Source organism: Alternaria arborescens (assembly GCF_004154835.1).
Source record: "Alternaria arborescens strain FERA 675 chromosome Unknown contig_17, whole genome shotgun sequence".
In the NCBI taxonomy this organism is placed as follows: Eukaryota; Fungi; Ascomycota; class Dothideomycetes; order Pleosporales; family Pleosporaceae; genus Alternaria; species Alternaria arborescens.
In genome coordinates this window covers 583,811-596,645 of record NW_021167872.1, presented here as the reverse complement: position 1 = coordinate 596,645, position 12,835 = coordinate 583,811, and the positions used below count along the sequence as shown (strand labels likewise).

The window sequence follows — 12,835 nt, the reverse complement described above, 5'->3', positions numbered from 1 at the left end:
GTTTATCTTATTGCGACGGCAACAGGCACGATTGTACGATATGATTCATACGAGGTTATCCTTTCGGGCGTTGGGTTCTATTATGGTCTCAGTGGATTCCATGGTAAGCAAATCCGTGAGTCAGTGTTACGCTCAAATGACCATAGTTTTTTTGTTTTGCATGATGATTAGCCATACGTCAGATGCCAAGCTTGCCATATCGCTTTTTTTCAAGTCTTCTTCGTGCATTGGAGTAGTCTAGGCCAGGTCCAGTCGAACAAGAAACTACAAATCTCAAGCAGAGTTCCGAGATGTGCCCACCTGTGCTGCACATTCTGATTTGAAGTCGTAGGGCACTTTCTCCGCTCGACTGATTCATCCCCTTATTCCAAGACAATGCGGATATGGTCGCCCTCAATGCTTTTCGATCATGATATCGCTCCACCATCTACCCTTTAATATTCCACTAGTTTGACTCTCTTCCGCAACTCCTCGGGCACCTCCTCTGCCTTCACTATGCCCATGCGAATGGCGTCACCCCACAAGAACATTGCGCGGTCATTAGCATAGGCCAAGTAGTCGAACTCTTCCTCATCCTGCGGTTTGAAAAGGTCAGCATCTTGCTCCGCTTGTGTTTTGTTCTCTTGTGTCTGTTCCGCCATCCTTTCACTCACGATCCCAGCCCCCTTCTCTCCAGCCTCAGCCTCAGCCCTAATCTCTGCTGTTGCACTGTCTAACTCTGCCGCTTCTTTACTAGGATTAGCATTCGCGTTCTTGTCCTCGGCATCGAAGTCGGGAAGGCCTGGAACATGAGCTTGGACGATGCCCCATGCTACCCACATAGCGGAGTTGGCCAAACGCCAGAGCTTAGTTTCAGCTAGTAAGCGGCGAGTCTCTTCTTCAATCTGACGCTCGGCTTGCGCCTCCTGCTCTTGATACTTCTCGCCTGGTGGAGCACGTGAGTCCAGCATGAATGCAGAGATATTGCTAGGGGCGGCAGTCGCTGCCAGTGCGGTGGTGCTGCCAGAGGATGGAAGAGGACCCAGGTGCGGGGTGGCAGGGTTAGAAGTATAGCCTCCAGCAGCTTTGTACGAGGGATTATGCATCAGGTACGCCCGGATAAAGCGGTGTTGCTCTTCAAGTGTCGGATAGTACTTGGTGTTGCAACGCCACGGAACCTCCGCGTCATGGTAGTTGTACGTCCATTCAGTCTGCTTCGTTGTCAGCTCGTACACACATAGAATGACGACTGAGATAGTTGCGGAACAATAGAATTGTCTGGAAGAATATGCTTACAAAGTGGTTGGCAAATTCCAAACCGGGCAGGTTTGCGTTAGCATACTCGAAATCGATGACCACGAGCTGCTTGTGCTGGTTTGCTGGAAGCAGTAGAGGCGACTCGCCTTCCGGCACCATACGTAGAATGTTACCATACTGGGTCTACGTAGAGTTAGCTTGTGGATGATATGACGAGAAGTCCGACTTACGTCGTTATGAGCGAATATCATCCGCTCGTTGATCTTGTCTGCGCCACCATACTGTTCCTCTAACCATCTTCGATACTTCTCAACCACCTGCCTGAACGCTGGCCACTCCATACCGCACACGTATCCCCGCTTCTTCCATCTGTCACCAGGAGCTTGTGCAGAGTCTTGGTTGCTCTCTCGAACCTGTTGATCGAGCCAGGTGACAATTTGCTCACAGCGATCAACCCACTTGTCCCAGTTTTGCCAGACGAATGGACCGGCCTCTCGCTCCTCTTTCAAGAGATCGATGCCTTCATGAAGTTCTCGCATACGCTTAGCAATTTGCTTGGACGTCTCTGCATTGCGCAGCTCCTTCGCGGTCAACGGCTTTGCATGAAGAAATTCCTCGAAGCGTCCATTGGTGAAGGTGCCGAGTAGACGTGGACCAATTCGCTTTCGAGCAAGGCGTGTAAGAATCTGCAATTCAGACTCTCGGTCGATCAGATGTTCTACCTGTGGGCCGTAGATACGAAGCAAAAGTTTGCTGAAACGTGTTAGTATCAACTTGCCTACGATGAAAAGGACTTACGGAGGAGGATTCTTGGGCTTCGGCTGGCCGTCGTCGCCCTGCTCTTGAAGCGGTAGATTCTTGGGAGGCGAGACAACGTAAACAGCATTTGTCAAGGCACCGCTCAGCCTCTGTACATCAATCTCGTTGCTCTGTTCCATAGACACTTTCCGCCAGCCTTTGAGCTTGAGTGTATGAGCTAGACGAAGGATTTCGGCACGGAACTTGGTCCATGCCTCCCTCTCTTTGCGTGCCTCTTTCTCAGACACGTGAGGGGCGGACTCGCTGTCTGACTCATCTACGTTGTAGGCCATAGTCTTCGAGTTGTCTAGAATAGCCTCGCAACTCGGGACTAGCTGGTCTACGGATTCAAAGTAATCCGTGTCTAGAGAGATGGCGGAGTGTCGCTTCAAGCCTGTTGATGATCTGCGGAAGTGTTGCATCCTCCTCTTAGCGTCGGCCGGCTTCATGGATAGGGTCTTTTCAAGGATTTGCGCCAGTTGGTCGAGGGAGTCTTCGCCGTGAGACGATTCGGAGCTGCTTCTAGCTAGAGCATGAGGCTCATCAATCGTCTCATCAGGAACAGCCTTTGTCGATTCTTGAGCAGCGCCCTCCTTAGCAGCCTTGCGCCTTGCCCTGCGTGCATGACGTCTGCTTCGTTCATGCTTGAGCCATGTGCCCACTTGCTTCAATAGATTCTCGTGCGGATGCTGTCCGTCAGAGGGAGCGTCTGTTGAGCTGTTGGAGAGCAAGGAAGATAAGGATGGATTTCCCTCACTTGGCGCTACCTTGGTTGATCCCAGTCGCTCGACTGAGGGCCGTCCAGATAGTTTCTTCTTGCTGATGCTTGCGGGGTAACTTCTTGTAGGCCTGTCGAGATCGAGGTAATCCTTCTGGTCAAGCTCCTTGTTCTTGCCAATCATCAAGGGGGAAATGGTGCTATCATCGGGAAAAGACACAACTATGGGCACATGGTCAGCAGGTGTTTTGGTAACCCATGCGCAAGCGACATGATAGCAAGTCAGTCAGATAATGGGTTCACTGCTTTCGAGCGCTGCGCTCGGGCATATTGTCAGATGAAGTGCACAAGCTTCATGATGGCTGCAGAAGTTGGCCAGACGTCGAGAGTCAACTCGACGGCCAAGCAGGAATTATTGTCAATCACTGAATAGTCACATTGCTACAGCTACGTTGACATTTGAATAGAAATCCCGGAAGGTAGCGTGGAACCGATTGCGAGAATTTGCGAGCCGACACACGACAGCGGAATCATGGACTGACCTTTTGTAGAGCGCGGCGAGGTGCCATCGGCCAACGTAGTGTTTTGCGGGAGGGCGAATGAGTCGCTTGGGTGAGAGTCGCTGGGCTGCGACTGCTCATTGGAGGGAGTCGTCATGGCAGTTGCACGGGGCTCGCAGTGAGGTGCGCGGGAATAATGTAAGCGAGATGGACCTCGTGGTAGAGCAGAGCTCGGTTGGCGGCTCCGGACGGTAATGAGACCTGGTAACAGGCGTGCCCACGTCGGTAGGTAGGAAGGTCGGTTGTTTGGTGGGCAGGTGGTGTTATCGATACCTAGTGCGGCGGGAACGCCAAAGTACACGCGAGATCAGGGTCCACGTGCCAAGCTGATTGGCGGTCAGGATAACTTGTGAGGGCGAAGACTAGTAAGGAGAGAGAGAGAGAGGGAGAGGGAAAATATACAGATTTCCTATATTCGGATCTTGAGTTATGTAAACAATTCAGAGGCAAAGCATCATAGCTGGATCAGACGGCAAGCTGGTGTGTTGACGATCTCCCTGCCTATCAATTGGGCAGCTATCGGCCTCGTTCCAGTATTCGCAGCCTTGGCAACGTACGTCAGGGTTCAAGTAGACAGAAACCAGAAACCTGCCACCCAACCTGAATGTGGAGTGTACGAGCGTAATGTGGCAAACCATGTGCACATGACCTATCAGCACATGGAAAAGTACCAAATATACCTCCTGAGTACTACATTGTATGTACAGGCTGGTTTCGATGCAGTCCCCCAGCCCTGGTATTCTAATAGCCCCGATACAACAAGAAAACGACCCATACAAAATACCATAACGCCTCGCTTGGAAACTGATTATATGTCTGTAACAGATAGCATGCTGTGCGTGGTCTCTTTCAAAAGGATACTCATTTGGCCCACTCCACCGTTTCTAGTGCAAGCATGACCAACAATAGAGTCGATGGCAAGATCCAAACAACATAACTCTGAAACAGAATCCTTGACATGGCACCCATGTACACGTTGTTGATTTGGCAGATTTGTGCCAACTGCAGCGCACTTGGTGCACCACTGAGCAAGAAACAGACGATGATGAAGATGGGGTCGTCAAGAATGCTAACAGGAACGTATTTGGCGGTCATGGCTAGCATGGGTGCCATGAGAAGCGTCGGGATAAGCATGCGACTAACAAGTGAGGCAATCACAAGCTTCTTCTCCACGCTCGGGTCTTCCATCGAGTGCTGGTCTTCCTTGGGTAATGTGTTACGAGCAAGGTTGGCACCCAAAACAACCAAGATGAGTGGAACGGCGACTTGTCCACTTTGGTTGACAGCTCGCGTGACGGAGTTGCTGACAAATGTACCTGGATCGAAGAAGAGATGTTGCAGGGGAGGAATAGAGGCGACGAGGATAGCAATCAACATGGCCCATAGAGGAGGGTTCATGAAGTCCCATACGCCCTTGAGGAACCTTGACAAGACAGAGCCAATCTTAGCCAGCGGTCGCTGTAGCCATGTAGGTAGGGCCTGAAAAACTCGGTTTCCAGCGCGTGTGGTGGAGACAGAAACGGTACTTGCAGAGCGCTTGAGTGCCATGCCAGCGCGCTTTGGCATGCCTTTGATGCCTTTGGGGACATTTTGCTTTTTCTTGTGAGCCTCGAGAACACCATTGAGGTGTCCGTTTGCAAGACCATTGCCATTACTGTGTCCGCTCATATCGCCGGCTCCAGGAATAATAGCGTTACCATTGGTGGGAGTGATGAAATCGGTGGTGGCTTGGGCCTCTTCACGATTGAACAGAGAGTCTGAGTCGGACTCGTCTGAGTCTGCAGAAGTAGCGTAGCTGGTAACATTGCCAGATTCGTAGTCGGAGTGCGAGTCATCGAGAAGACGCTGCGCCTCGTCGTCTGTGTACTCTCCGTTTTCAATGGCGCTGTTCTTGCCACCGTCATCGTCTTTGTACGCACTGGCAGGTGCCAGAAGCACATTGAAGCCCCATGTCCATCGCACGAGCTGACCAAGTTGTTGGAAGATAAGGAGGTAGAGGATACCACGCGCGCCAACGTCGTTGTCGTTATCGCCAGGGACCTTGTCCCAATGTAGACCGGACAGTGTTTTGGAGAGCGAGATAACGAGAGAGATTGGAAGCGAGTTTGAGTTTCCGAATACCTAGTAATGTCAGCTTGTGCCGCTTGCCTGGACAAGGAGAAGAGACGTACCGCCATGGCAACAACAAAGTTGGACGCCCTCTTGTTGAACCTGCATATCCGCGACACGAGAAGTGCGGCGATGTAGGAGATGAGCGTTTGTACGACAAAGATTACAGGAATGACAGCAAGATCAGCCAGCTTCTCCGCTGTCAATTGTGATGCGAGCTTGGTAAAAACTGGCTCGAGGTTAGCTGAGGTTGGCGCTCTTAATCCGAGGCGTTGCACGTACTAAGGCAGGGTGTAAACAGCTGCGTGTTGAGGTTGGCGAGAAACTTCTGGCTCTCTGCATCGAATTGACCCATTCGCGCAATAATGTAGCCGGGCGCGCTCACGCAAACGACTTCCATGACGGCCTCGAAGACGAGAAGGGTGAGGTTGGCAAAATCGGGATGCGAGCTGTGCTTGCCGCTCTTGAAGACTGTAAATAGGCCATTGTTGCCGTACTCGTAGGAGTTGGAGGCCATGGCGACGAATTCCGGGGACGAAGTTGGGAGGCTGCGCAGGCGAAAGGCCTGGGGAGCCGAGAAGAGAGGCATATTAGATGCCAGTTGTGTTGTTGGGAAAGCGCAAAGGCGCGACCGAGATGGAAACACTCGAGTTATCTTGAAGCGCAAGGCGTCTTGGCTGAGGACGCGCTATAGGCGGAGATCGACGTCACAGCCCGCGCCAGGTATAGCGGAAAGGCAGGTTAAGCCGCGGGTCCTGCAGGAACTCTAATAGGGGATGCAGCGAACCGGTCTGGATCGGAGGGGGCGAGACGAAGAAGAGGAAGAGGAAGAGGAAGAAGAAGCAAATACAGCTGCCAGGCTGCAGATGGTTCGATGGTTGGACGATGGAAAGATTCCCATATCGTCCCCTCCAGCGCCTAGATGGTGGTACTCATCGCCCTGGCAGCGCCTTCCAGCCTGTCGTGTCGTGTCGTGTCCCTGCGCCACATGGAGCCCATGGAGACATCGAGCATTGGCGGCCACATCGGCCATTGCAAATGCTGTCTTGACTGATGGGCAACGCACATCAATAGGCGGGGCGGTCACTAGGTTCCCCATGGCTCGGTCATCACCGCATACTGATTCTTTTCCCCCCAAGCCTGCTGTCGTGTCTCGGTTCGGCGTGTGCAGGTGCTGCTTGGCCGGATCCAGATTTCCAGTCCATGCTCATTTGCGCATTCCGATGTTGTAAAGCAGGCTTGCTGGTGCAGCGTACATGGGCAAAGCAGGAACTGCTCAGTCCCCTACGGACCCCTTGCTGCCATCTGTCACTACACTTCACTGCACTGCACGTCTGCGCTATGGTTGCGGTGCGGCCTGGTCGATTGTTGTGAAATCATTCAAGATTGCAGACGCGCGCTATTACTCGTCTCTGCAGCATCACGTCACAGGTCCAACTTGCACGCTACATGTAGCCCACAACCACCACACCTCCACCATACTACCAGATCCGCTGAGATCGCCGCTACATCTCCTTCCGCGGTGTAGTCGCAGCTCCTAATACTCGTCCTCTACCTACGCCTTCTTATTACTATCTCCTCCACTCTCCCTCTCCCCTTCCTCGTCCCAGTACCCCGCCCATCTCAGGCCGCGACTTTTCCCACTCTCTCGCCATGGCCTCCAATCCATCCACCCCGGACGCCGAGGTCGACTCCGACACCGTCTTCGACAGTCCCTCACCCTCCCCCGCGCCCTCGAGCCCTACCGAGAATGCCTCTTCGCCTGACCTGCTGTCCGCTGAGCGTCCCCCTCCCCGAACGGCATCCACGACCTCCGGCGCGACCGCCAACATGACATCGTCCTCAACGCCATTGGGAAACATCAACGCTGCCAGGAATCCCCGCCCCTCGAACCCCCCTACCATCTCCAGCAGAGGCAGCGGGCTGAACGTCTCCCAGGACATTCTCGCAAGAATACAGGCAGTACATCTCGGCCGGAAGGGCGCTCCACCAACGGGCTTGCCTGGGAGAGGGCCTGCACCACAAAGCCCTGGTCCGTCGCCCGACAGTCGTAATCCCATGTCTCCAGGTGGTAACCCTGGAGGCTTACCCGGAAACTTTCGAATGCCTACCAGGCCACCCACGACTAACTTCCAGTCCGCGCCTGCCGTTCCTGGTCGCGCAGGTGGCCCCAAGCCCTCCCTCGCTGAAAAGCGCGGCATGAGATTTCAGGGCGCGTTGCCAGGCGGACTACCAGGCTCGTCTCCAACTGCTGGTGGAGCCGCTCCTCCTGCTGGCAGGAAGAAGCCCGGGTTGACTCTCTCGCAGATGAACGGCGAAAAGCCCGCTGAAGAAGGTGCAGAGCCCAAGAAACAAGAGACCCATTTTGATAAATTTTCACAATTCGTCGATACCAAGACTGGCAGTCTAAAATTTGCCGGCAAAGCCATACTCAACTCGGACGGCGTGCAATTTGCTAGCGGTTCCTCTTTCAACATCTCCTTGGATGAAGTCGACACACTAGACGAGCTCGGCAAGGGAAATTATGGCACAGTGTACAAGGTCAGACATAGCAGACCGCGAATGAGGAAACCAGGACAGGGCCTGGCAGGAAACAAGGCTGCGCCAGGTTCGCCGTCGCGAAAGGAATTTGGTGAAGAAGCGAGCCCTACCAGTGCAAAACCTGCTGCGGGTACCGGCATAGTCATGGCAATGAAAGAAGTGAGGCTGGAGCTGGATGATTCAAAGTTCGCTGCTATCATCATGGAACTCGACGTCCTCCACCGCTGTATATCACCCTTCATCGTTGACTTCTATGGCGCTTTCTTCCAAGAAGGCGCCGTGTACATCTGCATGGAGTTCATGGACGGAGGCTCCATAGACAAGCTCTACGCCGATGGTGTGCCTGAGGGTGTCTTGCGCAAAATCACCATGGCCACGACTATGGGTCTGAAGTCACTGAAGGATGAGCACAACATCATTCACCGAGATGTGAAACCTACCAACATTCTCATGAACACCAAGGGCGCAATCAAGATCTGTGATTTCGGTGTCAGTGGAAACCTGGTCGCCAGTATTGCCAAGACCAACATTGGGTGCCAAAGCTACATGGCGCCAGAGAGGATATCTTCTGGTGGAATTGCACAAGCAGGCGCTAACCCTGGAGGTGGCACATATAGTGTACAAAGCGATATTTGGAGTTTGGGACTGACCATCATCGAGTGTGCTCTGGGACGATACCCGTATCCGCCAGAGACGTACAACAACATCTTCAGTCAGCTCAGTGTAAGTCTATCAAACAGCTTTGTGCGTCAACGACTAATCATCCCTAGGCTATTGTCGATGGTGAGCCACCGGATCTGCCTGCCGAAGGGTACTCCGACGCGGCACGAAACTTTGTACGCGGCTGCTTGAACAAAATCCCCAACCTTCGGCCAACATATGCCATGCTGCTCCAACATGCATGGCTTGCACCTCTTGCTAAGCCGGACACGATCACCGAAGAGGAAGAGGAGGAAGTCGAGGCAGCAAGCGAAGCTACTGGTGGTGAAGCTGCTGGTGACAAGGGACCTGCCGAGGCAATCGAACCTGTAGAAGACCAAGAGGTCGCAGACTGGGTCAAAGCCGCCATTGAAAAGAGGAGGAGCGGCAAGATGAAGGGTGTCGAGAAACCTGCACTCCACGCCGCACCTCTGGATGCAGCGACGCAGAGTCCTTCGCCTAACGGTACAAATGGCTTAGAGCAAGCGGGATCAGTAGAAGCTGCAGCATAACATGCCCTGAGAATCTTGGATCACCATGGCTACTTGGGTCATTCCCGAGAACATTAGGCCGCATCTGCTGCAGCCTTCTGGGTTTAGGGCGTTGTATAGGCGTATTGCGGAGAACGATTGCCATGAAGCATTGAAATCGGGACATTGAGCGCAGAGGCCACATGTACCTAGCATAGCATACACCTGTCCAGATGGACTGATATTGACACTTTTGAGTCACAAAATCTGCGCCTGCTCTATGTAGCGTAACAATTGGTCTTTCTTACCTTTCATCTCAGTGAGGGCATGGCATTGCGGCAATAGGCCACTGCATGCATGCTGCTGTTGTTCTGTGGTTCGCGGTGACGTAAGCGGAAGGGCTCACTGGCACGTGATGGGTACCCCTGCTTGGCCAAGATTGCTCGCGGCGGCCATGTGTCGTGGTGCGGGAAAGAACACAGTGGTCGGAACAACTACAATAAGTAGCCACGACTTTCTTTCGTACGCCCCCACCTTCTTTGTAATGCCACCTGCGTAGAACCAGTTTTACTTGATTTCCTCTGGAATCCTTTTCGACAACAATCCCCAATCACTTTTAGTCATTCTCTCGCATACCTCGCCCCGTCCACAGGGACACGTTCAACATGTCCGGGACAGATTACAACTACGATGAACAGGTACATCTTGGGTGCGCGCCAGGTTTAAAGTCCTGCTAACAAGTCGCAGGGCCAGTTCTTCCCCTACTTCATCCTCACTGTAACGACCCTCGTCACCGTCCCGACCACAATTTCCTTCTTGAGGCCGAGCAAAGGTGCGCGCTTCCCGCCACTACCGCTTACCATTATACTGATGCACAATCAGAACTCGAGAATACTGGAGCGCGGATAGAGTCCGACTTCACCCCCGAACATGCCGACCTCATCCAGGGACAGCGTAAGAAGCAGAAGCGGCTCGAGCGGAGGATAAAGCGGGGTCTTGTCATGTTGGGAGGATGGGCGCTTAATGCCGCTATGGTCTACCTCATACTGGTTACCGCGCGGACTACGCCTGACATATGGGATCCCTACGAGGTGCTGGGTGTTTCTAGGGTACGATGGCTGCTTCCCCGCAACGCGCACTTTCGACAACGATGCTAACTCGCAGACCAGAACGCGGACGAGAAGGCCATCAAGAAGCATTATCGACGACTGTCTCTTAGCCTGCATCCCGACAAGGCTCGCGAGGACCCGGCAAAAAACATTACAATACAATCAATCAACGACCACTGGGTAGATGTTACAAAGGCGTTCAAAGCTCTCACCGACGAGGAGATTCGCAACAACTTCCTTCAATACGGCCACCCTGATGGCAAACAGAGTTTCAGTATCGGTATCGCGCTGCCTCAGTGGCTCGTCACTGACGGCGCTGGCAAATACGTTCTGCTCATCTACGCGCTCGCGCTCGGTGTCATTCTGCCTTACACCGTCGGAAAGTGGTGGTACGGAACACAGAGACTGACTAAGGATAAAGTTCTCGTCGCCAGCGCGGGTAAGGTCTTCCGCGATTACGACAACGAGCAAGGCGAGGTGGGCGTCATTCATGCGCTGAGTAGCGGAGAGGAGTTCAACGAAGTTCTTACTGGACACAAAGCGGAAAACGGTCTCTCGAAGCTCGAACAAAAGGTCCTTTCCGAGACCTCCGGATCACTCGTCTCGCAAACGCTTACGAAGAAGGACCGCCAAAAGCTAGACGACCTAGAGGACAGTCGAAGACGCAAGGTACTGACCTTGTTGTGGGCATACCTTGGTCGTGTCGAACTTGATGACGAGACATTGAATGACGAGAAGTTCGAAGTTGCGCCCATTGCACTCCGACTCAACGAAGCTTACACCGCCATCGCACTCGCATATGGTACCACCAAAGCAGTACTCTCGGCATACAGGACCTCCCAAAATCTCATCCAAGCTTTACGACCGGGTGCATCGCCTTTAGAACAGCTGCCACATTTCACACCTGCTGTTGCTAGCGCGGCTGAGGCTGAGCAAGCAAGATCGCACTTGACTATCCAAGAATTCATGGACATTCCCGATGATGAGCGCAAAGCCCGTGTTGTCAAGTCTGGTCTTCTGTCTCAAGATCAATACAGCACAGCTATGACCGTAGCTTCGCGGATTCCACTGTTCCATCTTGAGAAAGCCTTCTTCAAGGTCGTCGGAGAACGTTTCGTTACCCCTAGCAGCTTGGTCCAGTTCGTGCTGAAAGGTCGTTTCATTCCATGTGGAGCCACTAACGTACCTGATGTGAACCCGAAGGACCTGCTAGATATTGATCCCGCCGAGGGTGATGTTGCGGCAATTACCGGACGTAAGAATGATCGTTCTGGAGAGAAACCTATCCAGCCACCTCTGGCATTCGCTCCCTATTACGCCCGCGACCACGCGCCGAGGTGGCACGTGTTTCTTGCGGACAGCAAGCAGGGGCGTATCGCGGTACCACCCTTCACCTTCTCAACCTTCGACAAGCCTATTCTTGATGAGAGCGGCAACCCCACCTACAACGTACAGACCCTGAAGATGCAATTTGGCGCACCACCACAAGCTGGTAGCTATACTTTCGTCATGCACATGATTTGTGATAGCTACGTCGGCATGGATACCAAGATGGAGGTTACCCTTGTCGTCGAGGACGCCAGTAAAGCCGAAGAGGTAGAAGAGGAAGATGAGATTAGCGAGCCAGAAGAAGGTAAGTTTCACTGATTTGAGTCATACCCATGATCAGTACGGCTAACATGTCTGCAGATTCGCTGGCAGGTCAAATGCACCAAATGAAGACTGGCGCTCCACCAAAGAAGCGGAGACAAGCAAATGACGATTCCAGTGGAAGTGACACCGAAGGTGACGTTGAGTCTGAGAGCGAGACAGATACCGACACCGACTCAGACGACGAGTAGGGTGCTTCGTATTTCCTGTGAGAGTAATACTCGATCTCTTTGAGTATAGGATACGCAGCTTGTATTACAGAGGCTACGGTTTAACGCCAACAGCCGGCGTCAATTCTTCATATCATTTGGGCCATGGCTGCCATTGGCATTTCCAGGCGTTCCGGAAACAAGGTGCCTTGCAATTAGGGACTTCTCGATTTGTCCTTTTTAGACAAAGCGTCAGCACCCGATAGGGTTTTAGGAGTATGTGTAGATATCCACGTCAAATCACATTGAGCAATTTTCGATTCAACCTCATTTCTGGCCAACTTTCTGCTCATAATTTGGGGTACTTGATAAATAGAGACTGGACTAAAAACCAAGATTAAACTCGAATGATCTATCTACACCATTATGCGAGTGCCTCAGGAACACATAGCATCCGAATCCAAAAGCATAGACTTAACGCATGGACGTATAACATAACTGCGGAGATCTGTAACTTGGATGGTTCATCAAAGTTCGGTTCCACAACCTGCGGGGTTTCAGCCGCGTCTCGCTTGTCCTCAACACCACCTTAATATCATGAACATCACCTTTCGACCAATTCCATCTGCTAGGATCAGTATAGTAATCACGAATTAAGAGGGAGCTGCTGTCTGCGTTCCAGGAATGCATACACGGCTAGTGGTATAGTGATAGGTAGACTGATGGTCGCCATGGCATTACGGAAGACATTAACATGGTGATTACCACTCGGAAGCATCCACTGAAGAGACACCAA

At 52.6% G+C, this 12,835-nt stretch overlaps 4 protein-coding genes across 4 annotated transcripts; 2 read left to right on the top strand and 2 right to left on the bottom strand.

The window, feature by feature from the left end:
• Nucleotides 1-434: 434 nt before the first annotated feature.
• On the bottom strand, nucleotides 435-3,409 carry AA0111_g7650 (hypothetical protein; the record flags this gene model as incomplete). The annotated part of the gene is made up of 5 exons (XM_028654010.1): nucleotides 435-1,190; nucleotides 1,276-1,419; nucleotides 1,467-1,989; nucleotides 2,035-2,974; nucleotides 3,295-3,409. The coding sequence occupies 5 exons, from the start codon at nucleotides 3,407-3,409 to the stop codon at nucleotides 435-437; spliced, it is 2,478 nt and encodes an 825-aa protein (XP_028504750.1).
• A 764-nt stretch (nucleotides 3,410-4,173) lies between these two features.
• AA0111_g7649 (hypothetical protein) lies at nucleotides 4,174-6,010 on the bottom strand (the record flags this gene model as incomplete). Its single annotated transcript, XM_028654008.1, has 3 exons — nucleotides 4,174-5,433; nucleotides 5,484-5,650; nucleotides 5,704-6,010. The coding sequence occupies 3 exons, from the start codon at nucleotides 6,008-6,010 to the stop codon at nucleotides 4,174-4,176; spliced, it is 1,734 nt and encodes a 577-aa protein (XP_028504874.1).
• Nucleotides 6,011-7,074: 1,064 nt separating this feature from the next.
• On the top strand, nucleotides 7,075-9,173 carry AA0111_g7648 (hypothetical protein; the record flags this gene model as incomplete). The annotated part of the gene is made up of 2 exons (XM_028654007.1): nucleotides 7,075-8,685; nucleotides 8,733-9,173. 2 exons carry the CDS (start codon nucleotides 7,075-7,077, stop codon nucleotides 9,171-9,173), a joined length of 2,052 nt encoding a protein of 683 aa, XP_028504875.1.
• Nucleotides 9,174-9,796: 623 nt separating this feature from the next.
• Nucleotides 9,797-12,081, top strand: AA0111_g7647 (hypothetical protein; the record flags this gene model as incomplete). Its single annotated transcript, XM_028654006.1, has 5 exons — nucleotides 9,797-9,829; nucleotides 9,879-9,963; nucleotides 10,014-10,240; nucleotides 10,301-11,873; nucleotides 11,930-12,081. 5 exons carry the CDS (start codon nucleotides 9,797-9,799, stop codon nucleotides 12,079-12,081), a joined length of 2,070 nt encoding a protein of 689 aa, XP_028504882.1.
• Nucleotides 12,082-12,835: the final 754 nt, after the last annotated feature.